We start from the raw sequence: 27,539 nt of genomic DNA on the forward strand, positions 1-27,539 counted from the left end.
TGCTGGAATATGATGGACTAAATACTGGAAGAAGGGCTTAGTGGACATTCTGTAAAAGAAGATTTAGTGGTAGGGATGGACTTGTAAGAGCCCCGGTGTTTAGCCGAAGATTGTGTTCTTTGAGTCTACAGAGTGGCGCGGGGCCCGAATTAAGTGCTTCCCTTGTTTCAAAGTGTTGACCAGCGACGTTGGAGTAGGTATGAACGGTAAAAGCCTGCCTGTGAGGCTTTGAAGGACACAGGGAGAAGATCCCTTTTTAAGGGTTGAAGAACCCCTCTGGCCGGTTGAGGATTGCCTGGGACTATTTTTTTTTTAGTAACAGTGTGATTTTTACCTTTTTGGTTTTTGATACTTTTGTACGATTATTAGAAATGTATCCCTTTGGGCGGCCCATCCCTGATGAGGAGCAGCCTTTTGCAGCTCCCCCGAGACGTGAGCCTTATTCCCCCTGGTTGGCCCTTCCCCGAAAGGGAAAAATAGTAGTGATCGTAATAGTTTTAATTGCCTTTCTGGTGACTGAAATTCCTGCTGATGCAAGTTGGTTAATGTTTATTGCAGAAGATGTACTAGACTGAAGTAGTAAAGTCCTGCCCCTAGAATGGATGTCGGCACTACCTTTGGCAAATAAATGAGGCTATAGTTAGCCAATGATGCTAAAAGGAGGGTCTGATAGAATTCACTTTTCGATGCTCTAATTACCCTATGATGACGTGTGAGTTAGCATCATATGACTAACTAATGCATTTCGTATATGCACCTATGCTGAATTCATATTCTTACTTATTGCTTATATTCAAATGTATGCGTGACCATATTAGTTTCTTAGCTTAGCCTGTGTGCCACCATTTTGTGTAACTCTCTGTGCCTGCGGGCTCTGCTCGCTCATGCCCCTCCCGCAGGAATACAGAAATATACTAAGACAGCAGTTTTCGTTTCTCGGCTTACTGTGGTCGAAACTAGCAAGTTTCGTTATCTGTAATGTTCTCATGCCCAGAGACGTCGAAGCCTAGCTCCATGGCCTTGAGCAGAGATAATAATGTATCCCTTGCAGGTGCAGATGCCTGCTGTATGAGAGCATTGTCCACTGGCTTGAGGCTCGGTAACTTTCCACAAGGGGCGTACCCCATTTACTGTATTGCATTATAATGTATTGCTGTGATGCAGAGAGTCAGTCCTCTCGTTCGCACTCCTAGGAGTGAGGTCGGACAGGGCCCTCTCATATGAGTGTTGTTTGGCCTAATAAAGACTTTTGTTTATACTTCTCCACTGTCCGGCTGACTTCCTATAAGGTAATTATAGGTGAGTGCTGTAAGTCACTCTAGTGGATTTGAGCCACGCTTATCAGGCTTAAATAACTGGAATCAATAAAAATCTACCTATCTCATCTAATCAGTGGTTGCTCGTCCATGGGGGCGTTTGGGCGCCGCCCCACTGCTTTCTCGCCGTGCGAGAAGGCAGAAACAAATGGTAGTTATTACCATAATAACTACCATTTGTTTCTGCTGTCTCGCACGGCGAGAAAGCAGAAGTTCCTGGTTGAGAGAGTGGGCGGTGTTACTCAAGGGCAGGGGGGAGCGGCTTGCCCACTGTTGTTAATACTGTCTGTTTGGGCGGCCACAGGCTGCCCAAATAGACAGTATTAACAACAGTGGGCAAGCCGCTCCCTTCTGCCCTCGAGTAACACCGCCCACTCTCCCTGTTCTCTCTGTATGCTGCAGCATACAGAGAGATATGACCCAGGTGGGGCAGCCGGGCGCACCAATCATAGACGCCACGTTGGAGGGGAGGGAGGCTGCCTGCCGCCTTCCTGTTGACGAGTAGCACCCTGGGAATTCGAAAGGCAGACGGCGGGGGTCAGGAGCCTGGAGTCTCGGAAGGCGGAACTTAAAGGCGGGAAGATAAGTTTTACTTTAATACTTTTATTATTTATCCCGCCTCCCCCCCCATCCCCTCTGCGGCGAAACAACACCATTTCCCCCCCCCCCACCCGCTCGTAATTCCGGCCGCGACGACTGTATGTGCGGTGCAAGTATGGATAAAGGCAATGGCCACCAAAAGCATTTTTAAATACAATCTAATGTTTTCTACAAACTGATCTTCAAGGCATTTGTTGGGACAAGGGAGAGAGGTGTGTTAGGTCACAGTCTGTGTCAAAATAAGCATTTTTCCAAGCAAATATTCTTCGCTTACGGGCGGGGAAAGCATTTTAGTGCTGTATAGTGTTGGTAAAGGGGCAGATGGTGTAGATTGAGGAGACACTAGTTCAAAGACAGCCCTAAAACCTCAGGAGCTGCTACTTCCGACTACTCAAGTTATTGTCTACAGCATACTGGTAGGGAATGTAGAAGGCGGAACATTGTGGCCTATACATCTGATCCTCTCACTGCCGATTCTTTTTTTATATATATATTTTAACACTGGGACATATCTTGTTTATAGTGCTCCCGGAGCTGGTAGCACGAGCAGAGCGGGTGCCTTGCCTTACACCTGCAGTAGTGTATCAGCTGTGATCTCTGTGACACGGAAACCCAACTCAACTAGGTCCTACTCCTCTCTGAGCTCTACCTCAGGGGGCCCTTTTGTGTTGTGAGCGCTTCTCCGTACCGGTGCCAGGCGCACTTTATTGGCCATGCTGCGCTCATGAGCATGCGCTTCCCTACATCGAAGTGACGCACTAGGAGCTTTTCGTCACCCAAGGGCTGCCTAGCACTGTTGAACGCATCTTGTAGAACCAAACTTCCTGCTGCTGCTCACCAGGCTAACAGCTTCACCGGCCAGAGGCCTCACTCTTCCGATTTACATAAAAGTTAAGGTAATATGCCTTTGAAATAGGGGATTGGTACATGCATTTTTTCCTATGCAGATTTGATTTCAGGATATATATATATATATATATATATATATATATATATATATATATATATATATATATATATATATACAACAAAACGTGTTATCTGTAAAATGTAGTGTTTCTTATGCATGAGGATGCCTGCACAGCTCCAAGCAGTGAACTGCACCGCCAAGTTGTGCTTTCAGAGTGGCTCGTTTTTAGCTGCCTCTTAAACATGGCCTTAAGTGCTCCCAATTTGGTAGATCCGAGAAATGGGGTGCATGCGTTTGTTGGTCTGTTGTCAGCCTCCTCACCTGCAAAAACACAGAGGGTTCTGAGAGATGATTTGCAACTGATAACCTTTTCAAAGTAGAGAATTCAGGATCAAAACCCATGCGTTTTTTGGCTATACAGTTGACAATTAGTTTTCAGGCCTTTATTTTGTGCCAGTCATATGTTTCCTGATATCATTTAAAAGTCATGTTTAGTTAAGAATAGTTCTGGGATCAAATGGATTTAGCCGACAAGAAAGCAGATGAACGGGGAAGTTTAGGAATTAGCCCAGGATCACACAGTTTCGTCATGCGGGAAAGCTTCCCTCCAAACTGACTTTTTAGGCAGTAGGCCCAATATCGCCCTGTGAGTCCCTCAAGGTCACATAGAGAGCATTTTTATTAGAAATGCAAAACACAATTTTCCTCAAAATAATTTAGCTGCACTGTACTTTGTTGTGTTTTCACAGTCCGCCTGCAAAAACTTTCTTAAGAACAAGCATTCATTACATAGTTTTATTCAGTAAGATATGGAGCATTTTTATGTTTTAACATTTTAATTCTACATTTTCACAATTGCTTTATAAACATTCTTGCTTTCTCAAATTTACCTGAAAATTTACCATTTGTCCACTACATTTTACAAATTTTCCCCAAGGGAGAACCTCCCTGAATCTCCATATAACGGTCAGGATCGCTCGCTACGCTCTCTCACCACAGGGCACTCATCCCGAACATTTACGCCCTACCACTTTCAAAAGTCACCAGCCGCCACTGCATCTAATCTTCACGGATTGCACAGGACTGGATCCAGTCCCCAAAAATCTTAGGGATAAATACTCTCTCCACATTCATGTAAGAAATAATCTGCTACTAAATGATTGTTAAATAGTAAAGCCTGAAGAAAAGCGTTTAAATCCTAGAAGCCACATAAGACTTTAGAGCTCTCTAGGGTGCTTATCTATAGCAAGTTGAAATAGGTCCAAGTAACCCCCCTCTCCGGGATTGCTATTTTTCCAAGTAGGAACATTTGGCAAACCTCACAGTTTAGCACAAAACAAATGTTTCCGGGAAAGGTCTTTTGTTGAGCCGCTCATCACATTGCCCCTCTCCTCCCCTCGTGTTACACCACAGCACTCCCTCTGGCAGCTGAAAACACTTTCAGACAGAATCTATTTCCCACGGGCCACGGCAGAGCAGGAAGGAGACAGGGACAACTGCGACAATCTTCGCAAAGTAGGAAAACGAGGAACGTCTGAGGCGCCACGGGAGCGTGAGGACCGTGACCCGCCAAGTTCGCTTCCTAGCTCCGATAATGAGGTTCCTCGGCGTCCGCTGCCTTGGCTTTCTCTCCTGTTTCCCTTTGGTCGTCATCCTCTCAGAGGCTCGGGTAACGTGTGAGTACGTCATTTTTTTTGGTGTTGGTATTTCCTATATGAAATTGTGTTCTAATGCGTGTGAATATTCTCTCTGCGCTTGCGACCAAAAGTGCACAAAACCAGCAAATGTGAGCTGATTGAATAGGATTACAAACCATGACATAATTGTTTTTCCAAAGTCGAGTTGTGTAATACGGTCTACGACTGGAGATGAAAGTCGGATACTGGCTTAAAAAAAACATTGGGATTTAAAAAAAAATCGAGGACAGCCAAGCCTACCTTTATACAAGTAAATAACTCCCCTTCCCTCGTTATATGCAATCGAAACAACAACAACCCGCACAGCTGTGCTATTCAACAGCCCACTAAGCCTTTTTCGAGCGAATCTCTGCGACACACTTTATATAAAAACCGAGCTACGGCGCGAATTACATTTCCCCATATGGACATAGTTCTGGGTCATGACGCTAAATACATTTTTACATGATTTTGACGACTAAATGTTTTTTAGTTTGCTAGGTGCTCTGTAATGAACTGGTATAGCGAACCCGAACAAACGTTTACTTTGTCATGAGACATGTCTGTAACGGTCTGACTGAGGATTTTTCCAAGAGAAGGAAGCTACGTTAAAACGCGCTTTAATTCACATACAGGGGCGTCTGTTTATTTTTAAAACAAACAAAACGCGCTCTCAGGAAAGATTTTGCTGAGCATACATTTTGTTTGAACTCCCAGTAAGCCGCCGAATGAAAACATTGTCTGAAGGTGGCGTGCCCAAGATCTCTTTAAAGCTGATTAGCTGCAAGGCCTTTTAATTGGATCTGATCTGGGTATGTAGGTGAGACATGAAGAATAAACTTCGGAAACCTGAACTCTGCTGTAAGTGAGCTGTAGCGCTTACAAGCAGCAATCGTACCGGTCAGTCAGTGAGCTAACGTCCACGTAGGACGTGTAATATTACTTTTTCATGGTGTAGTATGTAAGGGCGCATATATGGCAATAAGTCACAATAGGAGACACATGATTTGATGTTTTTTTTATTTCGACCCCGCCCCCCTCCACACTTCACTGGGATCTGACGCTGGCTAAAGTCAGGTTTGTTTTAATGACACAAAGTTTCCACCCTGATGGCGATTTTCGTTGAAAAAGGTACATAAAGTGGGGTATGAATTTAAAAATCCCCATATGCAAATTACTAACATTGACTGACGATACTGCACGTCAGACGAGGCTTTAAAATGGATGTAAAGTAGGGTGGGTCTCCAAATATAACATGTATTTGTGTAAAGTGCTCGTTCACCCAGATGGGTATCTTGACGCTGAATAACTAGGGTGACCAACTGGCATTGGTGCAAATTCAGGACGGTGAGTGTAAAAATTCAGGACAAAGGGTCAAAATTCAGGACACAAATTCAGGACAGGAGGTCAAAATTCAGGACAAAACTTCAGGACAATTGGATACGTTTTACAGACACATCATAGGTCGCGCAATGGTTTATAAGTAAGCCCAGCCATATCCAAACATATTCAACCATTTGCAAACCTATCCATCATGTATCCTTTCATCTATCCTTTCACTCATCCATCTCTTCATCCATCCTTTATCCATCCATCCACCCTTTCACCCTAGCCATCTGTACACTCATCCATCCACTCTTCTACCCATCCATCCATTCACTCATCCATCCAGCCATTTACCCTTTCACCCATCCAGCAATCCTTTCTCTTACTCATCCATCCACCCAGTCACTCATCCTTCCACCCATCCACCCTTTCAGTCATCCTCCCTTTCTCGCTCCATCGTCCCTCTCACTTAGCAATCCTTCCTTCCATCCATCCATCCACCCACCCATCCATCTACTCATCCACTCATGAATCCATCCATTGACCCTATCACTCATCCATCCTTTTTCTCATCCATTTATCCTTTTACCCCTTCACTCATCTATTCATCCTTTAGTCCATCTACCCTCCCTTTCACTCACTCATCCATCCTTACATCCACCCATTTCACTCATCTGTCCATCCATTCACCCTTGCACTTATCAATTCATCAATCCATTCATCATTTCACTCATCCATCCACCCACCCACCCACTCATCCACCTTTTCACTCATCCATCATTTCACTCATCCATCCACCCTTTTACCCATCCAGCTACTCTTCCACCCATACATCCAGCTATTTACCTTTTCTCCCTTCCATCCTTCCACCAGTCACTCATCAATCCATCCATCCTCTTTTATTATCCATCTATTCAATCTTTCATTCATCCATGCACCCTTTCACTAATTCATCCAGCCATCCCTTCACTTACTCACTCGCCCACCTTTTCATATTCATTTTGAGCTGAGCCTTTTTGAGCTGCAGAAGCTGTTCCTGGACCAGGACAGAAGCCACCCAGGGCAGAGACAGGATCCACCACAGGTGGGGGGGGGGGGGGTAAGGGGGGGGGCAAGGGACAAGAGCCATCACTGGGGGGAGGGGGGTGGGAAGGAGGGGGACCAGGATCCACCAGGGTGGGCACAGGGTTGGGCATGCAGTATCCTAGTATCATCTTGGTCTCTTCCAGGGTAGGGTAGGGCTCCTCACCCCCTCCTGGACAAGACAATGAGAAGTCAGTCTCTCTTTCCAAAATGTTACTTTTACCAGCCCCCACTGTGATGTACAGTACTTAAAGGAGATACTCCGAGAGAACTGATTTAACTGATTGTCCTCCTTACTTTGTTAATCAGTGTGGGTGCGATTGTGCCATTTCTTTATTTTTTTACATTAAAGACTGCATGTTTGAAGAATCGAGGTTTGTTTACAATTTAGCGACAGTTATTAAGCTCTGTGCTGTGATGAGAACCACGTGCTGCCTTGGTGTAATCCAGACCGGTTGTAGGATGTTTGGGGCCCTGGGCAGAAAGGGAATGTCTCACACCAATTGCCGATACAAGACGCATTCAGGGCTGTTTGCATCTCAATAGATGCCCCTGCTCCTGAAGCTGCAGCTCCTCCCTCTCAGCCACCTTCAAGCACCTCTTAACAGCTCATCAAGGGTTGGAGGTGTGAGGGGTGGGGGCTGCAGCTTCAAGAGCAGGGGCATCTATTCAGATGCAAACAGCCCTGAATGCGTCAAGCCAAGTCAAGAAGGGAGGTGAGTGGAAGCTGTGCCTGCTTTAGGGATGTGCGACCGTGCCCGGTTAAAATTACGGACAAATGGCGTCCGTTAAAGAATCCTTCACGGACAACGGACAGACGGCCGAAATTACGGACTGTCCGTGAAATTTACGGACGGTTGGTCACCCTATGAATAACAGATGTTTGTTACCTAACTCAATGGTACACATTTTATCAACTTCAATAGGATGAAAGTCTGAGTGGACCTACCAGGATTTGAACATGTAACCATGAGGTCAAACACAGGCCCCTGCAGTGGACACATTACTCCACTAAGCTACTTGACCTGGGTCTCCAAAGATGGTGTGGTTTTGAATTAAGGACGTGGCTTAAACACGTAAACTAAATTTCTGTGATTCCCACAGTGTGCCATCCAACCTATTGGTTCCTCTCTGACCATTCTGTTATTGGATCCAGATATATAACGCAACAATTGATATACACCTAAAATCAGTCAGGACTATTGGCTTTGTCAATGGTTGTTAGCTATTTAAGATAAATGAATCAAAGTTCCAGCAATAAGGCGCCCGGTTTTGATGGTGCTCCAATAGATTTTTTTTCTCAGACTGCCCTGACCTTTGGAGCCCGCTGCTCACTAACACCTTTAATGCAATAGCAAGAGGGGGACCTCCCGCCTCCTGGCTTAAAGCCATTTTAGTTTAAATTTTTAAAAAAGGTGACAAGCAAGACCCCAGGAGTTATAGACCGATTTCCCTTCTAGATACCACGGCAAAACTAATGGGCAGAGTGCTATTAAATAGATTGGAGACCTGGGCATCGACAAATAATATTCTGATCCCTGCACAATATGTGTTTCAAAAAGGGAGAGGCACACAAGATCAAGGCCTGAATTTGAGCCTGCTTATAGCAAAGTATACTAATGCTAAGCAAGGCAATTTATACCTGGCCTTTATGGGCCTCAGTGCAGCCTTTGATTGTGTATCTCAACCTGAGCTTTGGAGAATTATGAGGGAAATGGGTGTAGAACAGGCAGTGAGTACCTTTATTAGACAATTGTATTCACGGGCTGAAGCATGTGTTAGGTATGGGTCACAGGGAGAATGCACTAGGTCAGTGGTTCCCAAACTTTTGACTCCTGAGGACCCCCATTGAGTTACCACTGGAAGCCGGGGACCCCCAAGCAATTTGTATGAGTTAAATTTTAAACATTGAAACAGTAATTCGAAAAAATACACACGTGTGCACACAAAACAAATACTCAAAGTACTAAGGATTTTGGGGCCAGATGTACGACCATTTCATTTAGCGCCTCGCAATTGGCGACACATTGCGAGTGGCAAATTGCGAGTCGCTAAATGAAATGTACAACAGTGTGTTTAACACTGTTTGGGATTCCCAATGGGGTCGCAAATTGCGAGGTTCATTAATAATAATGAGCCTCTCGCAATATGCAAGCCCATTGAGAATGCCAGCCCTCCCAGCGATGGTGGCCTGCTGGGCTCTGCAAGCCACCATGTTTCGGACTACTTTTAAATAAAGCAGTTTAAAAAAAAATGCAGCCTGTTTACCATGCATTTAAAAAAAAAAAAAGAAAATGAAACGTTTTGTTTTCATTTTCTAAGGGTAGGCAGAGGTCCCTGGGACCACTGCCTGACCTTAAAAAATAATTTTGCATGCATTTGCAAAGGGGAAGGGGTCCATTTGCGAATGCATTACCATCAATCAATCAATCAATCAAAGCATTTATATAGCGCACTACTCACCCGGAGGGTCTCAAGGCGCTAGGGGAGGGGGAGTCCGCTACTGCTCGAACAGCCAGGTCTTGAGCTGCTTCCTGAAAGCAATGTGGTCCTGGGTCAGGCGGAGGTGGGTCGGGAGGGAGTTCCAAGTCTTGGCGGCCAGGTAGGAGAAGGACCTTCCTCCTGTGGTGGCTCTTCGGATGCAGGGGACGGCGGCGAGGGCGTGGCCGGTCGATCGAAGCTGGCGTTTGGGAGCGTAGAAGTTGAGGCGGCTGTTGAGGTATCCTGGGCCTTGGTTGTGTAGGGCTTTGTGTGCGTGGGTGAGGAGACGGAAGGTGATTCTCTTGTTGACCGGGAGCCAGTGCAGATCTCTCAGGTGTCCGGAGATGTGGCTGCAACGGGGGATGTCTAGGATGAGTCGTGCTGAGGCGTTCTGAATCCGCTGGAGTCTCTTCTGGAGTTTGGCGGTCGTTCCGGCGTAGAGGGAGTTGCCGTAGTCCAGATGGCTGGTGACGAGTGCCTGGGTGACCGTCTTCCTGGTCTCGGTGGGGATCCACCGGAAGATCTTACGTAGCATGCGCAGGATGTTGAAGCATGACGAGGAGACGGCGTTGACTTGTCCGTTCATGGAGAGGGTGGAGTCCAGATGAAGCCCAGGTTGCGTGCGTGGTCCGTTGGTTTGGGTACGCTGCCCAGGGCGGGGGGCCACCAGGAGTCGTCCCAGGCGGAGGGTGAAGATCCCAGGATGAGGACTTCCGTCTTGTCCGAGTTCAGTTTCAGGCGGCTGTTCATCATCCACTTGGCTACGTCTGTCATCCCTTCGTGTAGGTTGGCTCTGGCGGTGGCGGGGTCGTTGGTGAGGGAGAGGATCATGTTGAGGTTGTGTTGGCGTGCGATGGCTGCGAGGGGGCTCATGTAGATGTTGAAGAGGATTGGGCTGAGTGAGGAGCCTTGAGGAACGCCGCAGATGACTTCGGTGGCTTCTAATCTGAACGGGGGAGGCGGACTCTCTGTGTCCTTCTGGCGAGGAACGAGATGAACCATTCTAGAGCCTTCTCCTGGATTCCGACGTTGCTGAGGCGCTGCACTAGGGTACGGTGGCAGACAGTGTCGAAGGCCGCGGAGAGGTCTAGGAGGATGAGGGCCGCTGTTTCTCCGTTGTCGAGCAGGGCTCGGATGTCGTCGGTGGCTGCGATCAGGGCGGTCTCAGTGCTGTGGTTGGCCCGGAAGCCAGACTGCGAGAGGTCGAGGGATCCGTTTGTCTCGAGGAAGGCGGCCAGCTGCTTGTTGACGGTCTTCTCGATGACTTTTGCAGGAAACAGGAGCAGCGAGATGGGGCGGTAGTTCTTGAGGTCGGTGGGGTCGGCTGATGGCTTCTTTAGTAGAGCGCTGAGTTCGGCGTGCTTCCAGCTCTCCGGGAAGGTAGCGGTGTTGAAGGAGGTGTTGATGATGTCCCGCAGGTGGGGTGCGATGACAGCGTCGGCCTTGTTGAAGACGTGGTGAGGGCAGGGGTCGGTCGGAGATCCGGAGTGGATGGAGTTCATCGTGCGGACGGTGTCTTCGGTGCTGATCGGGGTCCAGGCGCGGAGGGTGGTGGTGGGGGGCGGTGGTTCAGTCGTGGCGTGCGTCGGTTGAGTGCTGAAGCTGTTGTGTATATCCGCGATCTTGTTGTGGAAGTAGGAGGCGAGGGAGTTGCAGAGGTCTTGTGAAGGGGTGATGTTGTTGTTTCCTGCGTTGGGGTTGGAGAGCTCTTTAAAGATGTTGAAGAGTTCCTTGCTGTTGTGTGCGTTGTTGTCCAGTCGTTCCTTGAATGCAGTTTTCTTGGTGGCGTGGATCAGTTGGTGGTGTTTTCGGGTGGCGAGCTTGAGGGCAGTCATGTTGTTTGGTGATGGGTCTCTGCGCCAAACTTTCTCGAGGGCTCAGCAGTTCTTCTTGGAGCTCTTGAGTTCGTCGGTGAACCATGGGGCTTTCTTGCTGCCAGGTCTGCTAGGTGGGGTCTTCAGAGGGGCGAGGTCGTCTGCGCAGTTGCTGATCCACTTCGCGAGGTTGGTGGCCGCCTGGCTTGGGTTCGTTGCGCTGGTGGGAGGGTTCATGCTCAGGGAAGTCGCGAGCTGGTCGGCTGTGATCTTGTTCCAGCTTCTGCGTGCAACCTGTTGCTGGTGGTGGTGGATCGTGGTCCTTCTGAAGCGGAAGTGGACGCAGCTGTGGTCCGTCCAGTGGAGTCCGGTGGCGTGGCTGAAGGTGATGTCCTTGCTGGATGAGAACACGGGGTCGAGTGTGTGTCCGGCGTAGTGGGTGGGGGTGGTCACCAGCTGCTTGAGACCGAGGTTGGCGAGGTTGTCCAGCAGGGTGGTGGTGTTGCGGTCGTTGTTGTTCTCCAGGTGGAAGTTGAGGTCCCCGAGGAGGATGTAGTCAGCGGAGGGGAGGGCGTGCGGGCTGATGAAGTCGGCGATGTCTTCGCTGAATTGTGTGCGTGGTCCCGGGGGTCTGTAGATGAGGGTGCCTCTGAGGGTGGTCTTGGGGTTGATGTGGATCTGGAAGTGCAGGTGTTCGGCGGGTGCGAGGGTGTCGTCGGTGTTGGTCGTGATGCGGATGGTGTTCCTGTGGATGATGGCGATGCCTCCTCCTGTCTGGTTGACGCGGTCCCTCCGGATGATCTTGTAGCCGTCCAGGATGGCGATGGCGATGTCGGGCGCTGAGTAGGCGTTCATCCAGGTTTTTTGTGAGGAAGGCGACGTCTGGGGCTGTGGTGTCGAGCAGGTTCCAGAGCTCGACGGCGTGTCTGTGGATGGAGCGGGTGTTGAGCAGGATGCACATGAGGTGGTTGCTGCTGGTGCTCGGCTTGGTCGGTGCTGGTGTAGTGCAGGTCCGGATGCAGGTGAACTTGCAGGAGTGGCAGCAGAAGGGTACGTGGGTGCGTCTCGGGGTGGTTCGATAGCAGCCCGGGATTCGACCGGCGTTGAGTGCCTAGAGTTCGGTGGCGTCGTAGGTCCGGCGGGTGGGCTGGTGTCTTCGGGAGCCAGGGGTCCTGGCACTGGGCACGGTCCAGGCGCAGACGGGCGCAGACGGGCTTACCTTTGGCCCGCCTTTGGCGCACAATCGGTGCGCGTCAACGCTGCGCGTGCGCACGGTCGCCATTTATGGCGAAGTGCGAGGGAGGGAGGAGCAACTGGGAGGCGGGAGCGGGGAGGGCACATATTGAAAGGGGCGTGTCCGCTTTCACCGTCTACTTGAAGTAGGTGGTAATTGTGACTGTTTTGCGACCGCAAACATTTGTACATGGTTTTGAGACTCGCTATTTGGAAGGGAATGCTCCTTCCAAATAGCAAGTTGTAAAACCTATTTAGAGAGTCGCAAACAAATTGCGACGTGCCAAATGGGCTATGTACATGGCCCAATAGGTTTTTGCAAGCGCAAATTGGTTTGCGAACCCGTTCGCGCATATAAAAACAGATCGTACATCTGGCCCTTAGTATTTTATATTGAAGTAATAGCCCCTCTGTCACATGTATTTCATTTGTTTTATAGCATCTCTTATACCATTGTAGGATGTCAGAGTACTTTACATAACACACATATAGAGACATTGAATCATACATGTAAATCAGTGTGTATATAAAATGTTTAAAGAGTGCTTGGTCAGGAAAAGCACAAACTCAGGATTCAGAACATAACACAGTGGCTAGCATTGACTTTAACATTAAAAATGTATTTCCACCCAAATATATCTTTATAGCAGCATCAGGATAATTAATAACTGGGGCAAAATATAAGTTACTAACTGGTACCATGCAGTTTGCAAGCAGCTCTTTGATGACAGGTTATAGGTCCCTCTGCTAGATTACGATTGTCACTTATAAAGTGCACAGTAACAAAATAATCTCTGTGACAAAAGCAGTAACAAAATACTGCTTTTTAAAGTGCATGTTACACGTTCTTTGCAGTAGGCACATTAACCCTCTGTGCTACATTAGTTAAATCAAAGCTGCCACTGAACAAAACTCTCTTCAGTCTCCAGCAGGTACATTAATCACTGGCGATCTCTTGACACTTTTATTGTTGCTGGAAAGCTGCTAATTATACAAGAAACGTTTCTGTGCTTTTAAAACTTTTGCCTACGGACCCCCTGGGAATGTGTCACGGACCCCTGGGGGTCCGCGGACCACAGTTTGGGAAACACTGCACTAAGTGGTTTCCAGTAACAAGAGGAGTACGCTAAGGGTGCGTTCTCGCACCTTTTTTATTTTCGCTGTATACTAATGGGGTGGAGTCCAAACTACTAGAAGCAGCGATAGATGTGCCCAGAATAAGGAAGTTGCACATCCCAATTTTGTTATATGCAGATGATGCAGTTTTAATTGTGCGAACGGGAAGATCCCTTCAGACAATGTTAAACAATTATGAGGATTTTATGAAAGGTTTGGAACCCAGTACAAATGAATCCAAGTCATTTGTTTTATTTGCAGGGCAAAAATTGAGTAAACCACCATCCTTTTTAGGTCTCGCAGAGAGACCTATTGAGGTGAAACCAGAAAGCTAAACCAAAAGCGGATTTCCAGAAGTGCATGGCCTCGTGCACGAGCTTGCCCTCCCCTTACCATTTGCTCCTGACTCCGAGAGCTTCAAAGGGATCTGCTTCCCCGCCTACTGCTTCACACTTCACAGCCGCCAGGCCGTGACTCGTTTAATTTTGCGGCCGCTTTGCCTCCCACTCGCTCGCATCCCCCCCCCCCCACCCCCCCCCCCCACCAGGCTCATGCTTCTCCAGCCTTCCTGCTTTGGCTTTATCTGGGCTGAGCTCTCGTGCTTTCAGAAGAGCTTCATCCTCTCCGCATATCAGAACATTTTTTAAAAATCAAATCATGGAGAGTTTAAGGCGTTACGTCTTTCCCTTGACACAAGTTTTGCTTGTTTACTGACAAAGCCTTCTATTGCTTTTGCCTGCTGTAGTTCTTGTTTTTTAACTTGTTAAACCATGCGTGACTCGTTTAATTTTGCGGCCGCTTTGCCTCCCACTCGCTCGCATCCCGCCCCCCCCCACCAGGCTCACACTTCTCCAGCCTTCCTGCTTTGGCTTTCTCTGGGCTGAGCTCTCGTGCTTTCAGAAGAGCTTCATCCTCTCCGCATATCAGAACGTTTTTTAAAAATCAAATCATGGCGAGTTTAAGGCGTTACGTCTTTCCCTTGACACAAGTTTTGCTTGTTTACTGACAAAGCCTTTTATTGCTTTTGCCTGCTGTAGTTCTTGTTTTTTAACTTGTTAAACCCTGCCGCTTGTTTCAGCCTGGCGCCCGATTTCGTATACATATGTAATGCTAGGCAGCAGTGGCTCTCCGTCTCCGCGGCGCACAAGAGAAAGGGAGAATCCTTTAGCTGCATTGGATTTGATTTAACGTTGCAGGGCACTGCTCGCCCACCTCCAATTTTTTATCAAATAACTTTAAACAAACACAGCGCTTCCTGCTTCAAAGCTCCATCTCCCCGGGTGCTCTCCCTCCCACCACCACAAACAGGCTGCCTGTTTAATTCTCCGCCTACCCCAGCTGCCTGTAAAGCCTAGGGTTCATCATCGGTGTCTGACGTCATGTCTCCCTACACACTTCGTGTCCCCACCCCCGTCATGTCTCCCTATTTGCTTGTCGTGGATTATCATTAAAGCCCCTTTCCCCGCAAAGAAGTTGTTGTCAGTTGCTTGTAAACTGATTAAAGATAAAGTAAAGTTGACACATTCCGCTTACCTAATCAGCATGGATTTCGCCGAGTCTGCATCCCTCCTGTCTCAGTCTCGAGCTTCTTCCTCCTTTCGGCCAGTCGTGCCGTGGCCTCCATTAAAATGCTAGTTACTGACTTGCATTTATATACCGCACTGCCATTTAACGGCCTCTTAATATAAATGTGTTTTACTGGTCTGAACACCAGTACCTCCTAAATTATTCCAGTAACAACTCATCAGTTTAACAGTTACATTTTCCACCTGGCTTCAGTCATGTCAGCCAGGAGCTCTTTTGGAACACTAGTGGCAAGGATGAGAAGTCAGCAAGAACATACTTGTCAGTAGTTGAGTTGCTTCCTAAAACCAACCTAGAAGCCCAATGTATGCACCTCTTTTTCTGGTATGAATGTCACCCGCCCACATTTTAAGTCCGGTATCGTCATTGTTAGATGTTATTTAAACATGCTTGGGAAAGCCACCACCAGTCAATGCTTCCATATTCTAAGAAGTGTGCAAGAAAAACACTGCATTATGAACATATGCTACCTACCCTAAGGGTTTTTGTCAATGACACACAAGACTCTGGTTTATTTAGCATCTTCTTGTGAGATTTTTCATGCAGTGCAGGAAATGTTGGAGTCACAACCTTGAGTCATGCACGATTTCCAAGAACCCTGGAGGGGGATGGCTGTCGCTTGTTTCTCATCGGCCGATCCTAGTTTTTTAGGTATCGTCTATCCCACAACACCACTCAGCGCACAGCATCACTTAACGCAACAGCATCACTCAGCACCACTCAGCACCACTCAGCACCACCACAGCAGCACCACAGCATCACTCAGCACCACCACATCACTCCGCACCACCACAGTATCACTCAGCACCACCACAGCACCAATCAGCACCACCACATTATCACTCAGCACCACCACATTATCACTTGTGGAGAAGTGTGGCTTAATGGTTAGAGCGGCAGACCCTGATGCAGAGGTCTAGCCCGGGACCAGGGTTCAATTCCCCGCCTCGGCGGGTCTTGGGCTCAAAAATTCCACGGACCTGATAATTCTCGCCTCAGTGCCTATTCCAATCATGCAGTCCCACTCTTCAACTGTGGGCAATAGCTTGCTTAATCTCCACAACGGCCCCCACAACGCTAAGGATGCCTGGCCTCCACCTTGGGGGTGCCCAGGAGTGGACGCCTCACAGGGAAAGCCAGGATGGGTTCCACAGCGGTATTCGTACAAGCGCCTTGAGACCCTTGCGGGCGAGTAGTGCGCTATACAAGTATCACTTTTACATTTACATTTACTCAGCACCACCACAGCACCACTCAGCACCACTACATCACCACCACCACAGCACCACTCAGCAACACCACAGCACAACTCCGCACCACCACAGCACCACTCAGCACCACTCAGCACCACCACAGCACCACCACAGCACCACTCAGCACCACCCCAGCATCACTCAGCGCCACCCCAGCATCACTCAGCGCCACCCCAGCATCACTCAGAGTCACCCCAGCATCACTCAGCGTCACCCCAGCATCACTCAGCGTCACCCCAGCATCACTCAGCGTCACCCCAGCGTCACCCCAGCATCACTCAGCGTCACCCCAGCATCACTCAGCGTCACCCCTGCATCACTCAGCGTCACCCCTGCATCACTCAGCGTCACCCCAGCATCAGCGTCACCCCAGCATCACTCAGCGTCACCCCAGCATCACTCAGCGTCACCCCAGCATCACTCAGCGCCACCACATCACTCAGCGCCACCACAACATCACTCTGCGCCACCACACCATCACTCTGCGCCACCACACCATCACTCTGCGACACCACAACATCACTCTACTCCACTACAACATCACTCTGCGCCACCACAACATCACTCTGCGCCACCACAACATCACTCTGCGCCACCACACCATCACTCTGCACCACCACACCATCACTCTGCGCCACCACACCATCACTCTGCGCCACCACACCATCACTCTGCGCCACCACACCATCACTCTGCGCCACCACAACATCACTCTGCGCCACCACAACATCACTCTGCGCCACCACAACATCACTCTGCGCCACCACAACATCACTCTGCGCCACCACAACATCACTCTGCGCCACCACAACATCACTCTGCGACACCACAACATCACTCTACTCCACTACAACATCACTCTGCGCCACCACAACATCACTCTGCGCCACCACAACATCACTCTGCGCCACCACACCATCACTCTGCGCCACCACACCATCACTCTGCGCCACCACACCATCACTCTGCGCCACCACACCATCACTCTGCGCCACCACAACATCACTCTGCGCCACCACAACATCACTCTGCGCCACCACAACATCACTCTGCGCCACCACAACATCACTCTGCGCCACCACAACAGCACTCTGCGCCACCACAACATCACTCTGCGCCACCACACCATCACTCTGCGACACCACAACATCACTCTACTCCACCACAACATCACTCTGCGCCACCACAACATCACTCTGCGCCACCACACCATCACTCTGCGCCACCACACCATCACTCTGTGCAACCATTTAACACCAACTGGTTCAAATATGTTCTCTCAATGTTTCAAGCTTTATTACAAATGTCACAAAAAAGATGTTAATATTTCACTTCTGTTCTTGGATTTTCGCCACAATAAAATACACTGAACATAATCTTCACAAAAGTTATTTACAAAAGTTTAAGCTATTGCCATTATAAATTACAATAACTTTTATTTAAGTATTAATTATTAAACAAATAATAAAAGCCATTTTTATTTGTAATATCAATACATCTTAGTCACGTAAATAATACACATATTGCATTACAAATGCGATAGGTGTCACATTTGCAAAAGTTAAAACTATTGGCATTGTAAATTACAAAGCTATTAATTTCGCTATTTTCAATACCAACACATAAATAAAAAAATGTGTCATTTACAATACCAATAGCTCAAACTTTCCTAATGGGAGACCTATTGCATTGCAAATGCTTGTTTCTCTCAAATTGTAAAGTGGCACAGAATGAGTCTTTCCCATGTCTAGGAATCACTTTTGATTATAAGGCATCTTGGAGGAGTATGGTAGAGAACCGTGGGATTATGTTAGAAAACAGCACTAATGCTATTTGCTCGTTCTCAAATAAACTGGGAACAAGAAACCCAGACATTTTAAGAAAGGTCTATAGGGCTAAATCAAGAGCAGTAGCCACGTATGATGCAGGGGTGTGGGGCCATGTAGACGCAAAGAGGATCCAAACAATAGAGGATTTGTTTTGGAAATCAATGATAAGTCTCCCCTCCGGTTGTCCCAATTTTAATTTACATGAAGAACTAAGCATCCCTTATAGAACTGATTGGATAAACTCAGTTTGGCGTAGAGACACAGTGTCATTGACCCAACAAATAATACAGGATTGCCTATCCCTTGAGTACAAGGAGAACATTTTATGGCTAAAGTATGTGAAAGATACTTCATGCACTCTTGATTTAGGTAGTTTATTTGTAATGCCAGAAAAATGTGGCACTCTCTCGAAACAAGTACTAAAGTCCTGTTTTATGATCGCTGCTAAAGAAGGGAGATTGAATGTACAGCGTAATAAACCTACCGTTAGAGAATATATTGAAGGGCCATTGCAGATTGAGGGAATATCCCCCTATCTGGACTTTGCAACAATCCCACGGCACATGTTTATTTTGCTAAGGTTTCGGCTCAATGATATCCCTTGCATGTTGGGCCACCCTGCTGGTATCTTTTCTTCGAACGACCTCCCTTGTTGCCCATGTGATGACACTTCACGACAGTCCGATTTGCAGATCTTTTTTTTCTGTAAATTTTATTGTAACCAATGGAAAAGGATTTTAATTCCACTTTTACGAAAGCACAATTTTAGACAATGTCGTGTGGCTCTGTATTTTTTGTGTGTGCTGCCTGATCCTTAAACCTGTTAGTTTTGCCTCTTTTTTATGTATGTGTCTCAAATCCAGGAAATCAATTATTGACTGATACTGATGAATTGATTCTGTTAACATTTTTAACAGTGATGTATACATACTTTTATGATTAACTTGAATTAATGGAATAAAGTAATTTTGATGATGATGACTAACAAAAGGATTTTGTTTTAAATAACATTGAAAAGGTTTCAGTTCTCAAATTGTGAGACATTGAATTAAACATGACTGATGCCTAGAGTTGCCACCTTTCCCGAGAGAAAAATACGGGCCATTTGTTGTTGTTTTAAGAGTTTGCAAAGGCTGAACATGATACAAATTAGGGCTTTAAACAAATTCATATATATTAATTTTTAACATTTCTTTTCTGCCTTTGTTTTCTTTATTGGTCAGGGATTGTTAGCGCAGCTCTAAAACACATTTAAAAGTGCTTTCTGTTTATATTTGCTGTTTGACGTATGTACACAAGATTTTACACAGGACAGTGGTCCCTAGTCAGTAGGATATTTTGCAAAATAAATATAGACTAAGTAGCACCTATATTCATTGTCCAGCCGGACAGTATTTAATTTCTGATAAATGAAGTACAAAGGTAACATGGTGTGATACAAGCAGGACACCAGCTGATGCCCAACTAACACACTCAGTAGAAAGACAAACAGGAATTTACAGGCAATTCAGGTAGTCTGTGTATCATAATTCACAATCAGACTATACAATTAGCACACTATTGCTCGCAAACATTAGCATAATTTATATGCATATAGCGTGACAAGGTCGATGACGTTTCGAACCCTATAATTATTCAGAGTTCATCTTCAGGACAAACAATACATGCCTTCTTATTGGAAAAGTTCACAGATAACTTTTTTTAGCCCATACTATGGGTACCAATTGCCAGAACATATATTAGTACAAAAGCAAGAGGAAAAAGGAAAAAAATACAAAACCAAATTAGGGCATTTTTCAAACAATCACACACTTTAACAACATATCTACATTTAATTAACCTCATAGGAGAGATGTGCCAGCCTTTTAGAAACACAAACCCGCATTTCAATATGACAAGGTGAATTGAGGTTTCAAATACCGCCGTTTAAAGGATGTTTGAGCAAGAAGGTTAGTGAGTGAAGTGCCATAACAGACAAGATCAACTGAAACACCATGTCCCCAAGTGCAAATGAGATAACCACAGTAATATAGTGTAGTAAGTTGGACAGACGCGGTGAAGTAGTTGAGTAGCTTTATTGTAGAAACAGGTGCTGCGCAGCAGCTCACAGCAAAGCAGGCAGGCAACTGTGACAAGTGATTTAAAAAGTACATTCTAAATAGAACATAAGGGACAGAGGAAGGAACGGGGAGAGCAAAGGTTCTAGAAAAACTAGAAAGAGAACATAGACAGAAGCAATGGCAAAACACTACATTATCCTCTCCTCTTCAAAACGGAAAAGAAGGAAAGAGAAAAAGAGAGAAAGAAAGAAAAGTGAAGGAGGGGAAAGGAAGAATTAACGGAATCTTACGGGAGCAAAACGAGAACGAACACTCCTACGGGGTTGGAAAGGAACAGCAGAAGAAGAAGACAACGCTCCAGCAGAAGATGAAGGCAAAACCGGAGCATCTTGAGAAGAGGGATGATTGACAATAGGTTCACAAGATTGAAGAGGAACAACCAAAGTAGAAGGCAAAACAGATGAAGGGTGACTGACAACTGGTTCACCCACTTTAACAATCCTGGCAGCATTCCACCAGTTCTTCATGATGACTCTAACAGAATTACCGCAAACTTTGTCAATAACAAAAGGTTCAGAAAACTTGGGACTACCTTTAGTTGAGTGTGTGGATAATTTTACTCGAATTCTCTCACCCACCTTGAAGGGTTGCGAAGAAACTCTCTTCCTGGAGTCAAAATCATTTTTCTGCTTAGACTGTGCAAACATCACATTGGTCCTAGCAACATCATCAACATTGTCAAGGGAGTTCAGTTTAACCCAACGTGACATCCATCCAGGACAAACCTTGGAACAGGGTTTCCTCCCACGCAACAGCTCAAAGGGGGATACTTTGGTGGAGGAGTGGGGAGTGGTACGATAGAACCACAACATGGATCTAACAGCGTTTGGAACATGACAGTGTTGAGCAATAGCCCACTGAATGCAGTTGTTGAGAACCCTGTTCATGCGTTCAACGAGACCGTTAGTTTGGGGGTGATAGAGGGCACTCCTCAAGTGATCAATGCCACTCTGACAAACAAAAGAATTAAACTCCTGACTGATGAACTGAGAACCGTTATCACTAACAATGGAAGAGGGAAAACCTTCCCGCAAAAACAAATCCTTGAGAAAATCAATCACATTTCTGGAGTTAGCCTCACTGACAAAACGGACCTCAGGCCATTTCGAGTAATAATCAACAGCCACTATGGCAAACCTGGAAGAGGAGGGAAGCAAATAAAAAGGACCTACCAAATCAATGCCTATTTTTTCCCACGGCCTGTCTGGAAAAGAGATAGGTTGAAGAGGAGGAGAACGTATTTTCAAACATTTCTCAGCGCTAGAACAGACAACACATTCCTCAACAACAGTGTCAATCTCTTGATCCATCTTGGGCCACCAGTAATGCTCTCTAACTCTTCTTTTGGTCAAAGTCTTGCCTAGGTGCCCCTCATGCGCTCCTTGATTCTGAGATCACAGGGGGGAATAAGTCTATCGCCACGCATAAGAAGACCACCCTCAATGGAGAGTTCATCAGAAATTTTGACAAAAGTTTGAAGAGAAGGATGAACATTACTCTCTCTAGGCCAACCATCTCTAACATGTCTAGAAACTTCATTGAGAAGGACGTCCTTAGACAAATGTTCCCTCCATTCAGCCTCACTAATGGAACGCATATCATCCATGCCAACAAAAGCCACAAAACAATCCTCCTCATCATAATCCTCCTCTCCATCACCATCACAGTCAGTGTCAACAGGATTCCTAGAGAAATAATCGGCTCTAGTGTTGCAGCTGCCTGGTATATAGCAAACCTCAAAGTCATATTGGAGTAATTTAGTGGAGAGTCTGGCTATCCTGGGGGAGTGTTCTTTAATGTGGTCACCAGTGAGGATAGAGACTAAAGGACTGTGATCCGTCCTCAAACGGAAATGCTTACCCCAGATGTAAGGATTGAATTTTCTAACAGCCCACCAACAGGCTAGGAGTTCCTTTTCAATTACAGCAAAATTGGACTCAGCTCCACGTAGAACTCTGGAAGCGTAACCTAAGGTCTGTTCAACACCACCAATATCTTGAGTAAGAACGGCACCCAAACCCAACCCACTGGCATCCACAGTGATGGTGCACATAGCGTTGGGATTGAAAGGCTTCAAAACTTTAGACCCAACCAATTCTTGTTTGATCCATGCAAAAACCTCTCCACAATTAGAATGCCACAAAAAAGGAACCTCCCTCTTGAGCATGTTAGTCAAAGGTTGAACCTTGGAGGCATAGTCGGGAATGAATCTAGCATAAAACTCGCAAAGTCCGATGAAAGACTTTAAGCCAACTTTGTCTTTAGGTGGGGGACTATCAACAATGGCTTTAACTAGACCTGGTCTAGGTTCCACACCATTCTCAGACAACACATGACCGAGATATTCCACTTTCCGTGTCCTAAAAACGCATTTTTCTTTCTTCAGAACAACACCAGCGTTGCCCAAAGCCTTTAGTACTTCCCTCAAGATTATGTCATGACTGCCACAGGTTTTACCATGAATAAGTACATCGTCCTGGAAAACAACGACACCACTGATACCTTTCAAGATGTTGGTCATGATCCTCTGGAAAACTGCCGCCGCAGAGGCTAACCCAAAGGGCATACGGCAGTACTGAAAAGAACCTACAGGGGAAACAAAGGCAGTGAAATGTCTGGAGGAAGGATCAAGGACAACTTGGTGGTACGCGGAAGCCAAATCGAGCTTGCTGAACCACTTTGAACCATCAATAAGCAAAAGCATGTCAGGGATTTTAGGGAGGGGAAAGGAATCCACCCAGATGTTCTTGTTAAGACTGCGTAAGTCGACACAGACGCGAAGCACCCCATTTTTCTTTTTAGCGACCACCAAGGGGGAAAGCCATAAGGAGGACTCGATGGGTTCAATAATCCCCTTGCTGCAAAGGCCAAACAACTCAGACTCAAGTTGTTCCCTCACGCTGAAGGAGACATTTCCGAGCTTATGCTTGATAGGAATGGAATTGTCCTTGACACGAATGGTGTGTGTAAACCCTTTAACCTCCCCCAACTTATTGCTAAAAACAGAAGGAAAATCTTTGACTAAGGTGTTGACAAAGTTATCTCCAAGAATAAGGAGATCATTGCATGGGGAGGACTGGTCATCAATTTGTACAACAGAAATGGAGACCGGATCTTTGGTGCCAGGACGGAGGACCATCTTAAACAGACCGTGATGGAACCAACCGAGGATATTTAGGCCTTTGATTGAGACATAAACCTTGCCAAAAATTTTCCTTCCTCTGAATTCAATTGAATCCTCAAAATAACCTTTGAGTTTGATTCTTCTACCTTCATAGTTTAGAGGAGACCTGTCAGGGGGAAAAAGTTTGCGATCACCCCAAACTTCTCCAAATAATTCTTGAGTAAGCATTGTTATCCTGGCTCCTGAATCTACCAGTAAGCGAACAACCTTATCACCAATACTAATGCCAATGTATGGATCAACACATTCCCACTCAGGATCATCAGCACTGACACCAACGACAGCAACCATGTCTCTTAAATCATCCTGAATGTTGGTATCATCTTGGATGGAGTCAGAAACATAGGCCACAGAAGTATTGTAGTTATTGTTCCACTGTTTGTTGGGCTGAGGAAGGGAAGACCCTCTTTTTACACTTTGACAAACTTTGGTGAAATGGCCCAACTTACCACATAATCTACAATTGATATTTCTTGCAGGACAAGGACGACCAGACTTAGAATGAGGAAAATTCCCACATTTGAAACAGATATTCGTTTGTTTGAAGAATTTGTTGTCAGTGCGACCAGAAGCATTAGACTTAATGTCAGCCACTTTAACAGCACCCACAACAGTTTCTTCTTTACTAAAAGATGTGGCAAGTTTAACATCTAGTTCTTTTACAGAAAGTTTGGAGAACTCAATACTTTTGGCAACACGTACAGTTTCCTCAAGGGAGGGATTGCCTAGGGAGAGCAACTTTTGCTGGATACTCTTATCTAAACATTTACAAATGTACTGATCCCTAATCATTTGATCCCTGAAATTTTCAAATTCACACTCCGCACTGAGTATTCTAAGTGCAGAGATGAAGTCTTCAACTTTTTCACCTTGTTTTTGTTCACGTTTGTAGAACTTATGTCTGACGACAACTAAACTGGGTTTAATATCAAAACGTAACTCAAGGAGTTTGACAGTTTGATTGTAATCATCTAAATCCTCTTCACCTGGAGAAAGAACGAAAGGAGGTAAATGTTTAAAAATTGAGCGACCTTCAAAACCAAGGCTATTCAAAAGGAGATATTTTTTCCTTTCCGCCCTGTACCTGGAGGCGCCAATTGCACCTAAATAAGTAGTAAAAGCGTCAAACCACTTTTTCCAAGTAAAAAGGGGGTCACCAGGAAGATCAAGAAAAGGTGAAGGAGGGGAGACTGCTTGTAGACTCATTTCCGTAACAGCAATGAGTCAATAAGGATTTTACTGTAATAATGGTAAGGCAAGAAGGATTAAAGAAGACAACACAAGTGACATAAGGAAAATGATAACTAAACCTGTGGAAGGAAAAAGTTAAAACAAAGAGGTGACTTCAATAGACAGAATCCATATTAAAAAATGAGTTTGTTGTTGGAGCAGATCAAAAAGCAGAAACACAGTACGTGACAGCTGCTGTTTCCCCAATGACTTCCGTGAAAATGAAGCTGGTAAGGTCAAAACATAACAGTTATTGGAATTCAGTACACAACGGTGGTTGTTTACCCAACGACTCGGTAGAAGATGCAGATCTTAAAGTTTGGCGATTATGGGGGTTCAGTTGTAAGTAGGTAGAGATCACACGATGTGGTACCACCGTTTCTGTTGCAGGTCGATGATCCGATGTGTAGACCACCCGATGTAGTACACTGGCTTGGGGAAGTGAACAAAGCTTCCGTTGAGGAGCGCGAAGTTAAGAAAATGGAGAGGTCTACACAGAGACTCCGTTGTCAGACGTGTTTCCAATAAAGAGAAGACAAAAAAAAAAAATAATCGCAAAATGGCGATTTGCGATGCGTTTCACTTGAAGAGCGCTGCGTTCCAGTAACGTGTTGAGTGTCCAGAACGTCACACCTACTTGCGCGACATGTTGAAAATGGCGTTAAACAGTGAGCTTCAACAGAACAACGCTGCGTTCCAGTGACGAGCTGTGACGTGTGCGTATGGACGATGGGCATCAACAGAACAACGCTGCGCCTCAACAGAAGAACACTGCGTTTCAGTGACGTTGACGCAGATGTGACCAGTAAAACTGTAATGATAGTAGAGCTGCCACCGCTGTAAAATAGTAAATAAGTGTACAGTACCTCTGTTAAATCACAACGTGAAAGTGCAATGTTCGATGAGGCGGGAAAAACAAATGAGGACGCGAAGATTCTCGGAGGAGACTCGACGTCTTCGACCTGCCGCAACACCGGAATCATGAAGTGCGGATGCACGCGTGGAAAGCAGGCACCTGTAGACGATCGTCGCCAAACATTTTGTAGTAAGTTGGACAGACGCGGTGAAGTAGTTGAGTAGCTTTATTGTAGAAACAGGTGCTGCGCAGCAGCTCACAGCAAAGCAGGCAGGCAACTGTGACAAGAGATTTAAAAAATACATTCTAAATAGAACATAAGGGACAGAGGAAGGAACGGGGAGAGCAAAGGTTCTAGAAAAACTAGAAAGAGAACATAGACAGAAGCAATGGCAAAACACTACATATAGCCAGGCAATAAATACATGCCTACGGGGCTAAGGTTCATGCATGAATTTTAGTCATCGCAGAAAATGTGTAACCCACCATGTGACGAGTGCAATTAATTAATTAAACGACGTGCAGCACTAGGTAGCTCAGTAAGAACATACCTGCAGGGCTAGTATGGGACGCCCGAAACCAGTAGTAAATAACGTGGTAGTCCGCCTAAACTAGGCGAAATATAAAAATTAATTATAATTGAGGACCTCAACATATAGAGGGTATTACAAGGAGCCAGAAAAGACTACGCGCTTACTGGATGATTAGCCGGGCAACAATAAACCGTAATAGGTGCAGTTCTGTAAGGGAAGAAACGAACAGTGACGAACACTGAAGGAATTCCCAGGGGGATCAAGACTGATCAATATCCTGATCCAACAAGAGTCTTACTGGCAAGAAGAAAGTAACGGGTCGTCAATGCGGTCCGCGTTCGCGTGAAAATTACACACACTAGAGGAATCAGCAGCAACCAGGAAGTAGTAGAATAAAAAGCCACGTGATGTAAAGCGGCCCAATCCCTAGCATGCACCATTCGGGCGGCCATTTTGCAACAGTAAAGATAAACGAAGTGAGGAAAGGTAGAAAACCACGTCAGCCATACTGGTTAAGTGATGCTAACATGACCAAATAGTAAAGGGACAAACATTGCCACAATAAGAAGTACGGCAAGGTACATCGAAGTTCAATTCATTTGTAAAAAAGCGGCAGATTGCATTCGTGTAAAGAGCACTGGAAAGGACCATATATATTCAGACAAGGCTTAACAAAGTACAATTCTTTGTTAGAAAATCGGCAGGGTGTAATCAGCAGCAATTCAAAAAAGGGGCAATAAGAGGAACTACATATATGCAATAAATTGAAGTGGCAATTACATAACCTAAGGAACAAATGTTAGAACACAATTATGGACCATTAAAACCAAAGACAATTGTTATATACACAATAAAAAATTCAGGTATATATGCAACTTTCAGACAATATACCAAGTTACATGGAAAGAACAAAGCCATCAGGATCACAGTTAAACAACCATAAGTATGCAGATTATAGTAGTGCAGTCCAATCTTCAGCGCGATTGAGCCCATTGTGAATACTTCGAGTCTTGAGTATCCAATGAAGTTCTTCTTTATTAAGAAGCTGCTGTACATTCGCCCCTCTCTGGGGTATTTTGATTGTGGAAATAATAGTCCATTTAAAATCCAATTCGGTATGAGCCAGTTCGCTAAAGTGGTCGACCAACGGTGCGTTGGGCGTCTTGCAGCGTATGCGACTTCTATGTTGACACATCCTGAGTCTTGCCTTTTGTGTGGTTTGACCTATATAGATCTTTGCACACGAACAGAAGATAGCGTAGATAAAATTTACGCTGTTACAATTTGTAAAGTGTCTACGTGTAAGTTTGATATCATCATAGACAAATTCTTTGTCCTCAATGGTAGTATCGCACATAGAACAATTACCACATTTTGCATGGCCTGTCAAGCAAG

General features: G+C 45.9%; 1 protein-coding gene across 1 annotated transcript in view; it reads left to right on the forward strand.

Moving 5' to 3' along the window:
* Nucleotides 1-4,214: 4,214 nt before the first annotated feature.
* Nucleotides 4,215-27,539, forward strand: part of PROS1 (protein S) — a 469,412-nt gene continuing 446,087 nt past the window's right edge. Inside the window, exon 1 of the mRNA XM_086934426.1 lies at nucleotides 4,215-4,502. Coding sequence (XP_086790552.1) covers nucleotides 4,421-4,502 — 82 coding nt within the window. The 5' untranslated portion in view covers nucleotides 4,215-4,420. The remainder of the gene's footprint in view (nucleotides 4,503-27,539) is intronic.

This window comes from Lissotriton vulgaris, chromosome 8 (genome assembly GCF_964263255.1).
Source record: "Lissotriton vulgaris chromosome 8, aLisVul1.2, whole genome shotgun sequence".
In the NCBI taxonomy this organism is placed as follows: Eukaryota; Metazoa; Chordata; class Amphibia; order Caudata; family Salamandridae; genus Lissotriton; species Lissotriton vulgaris.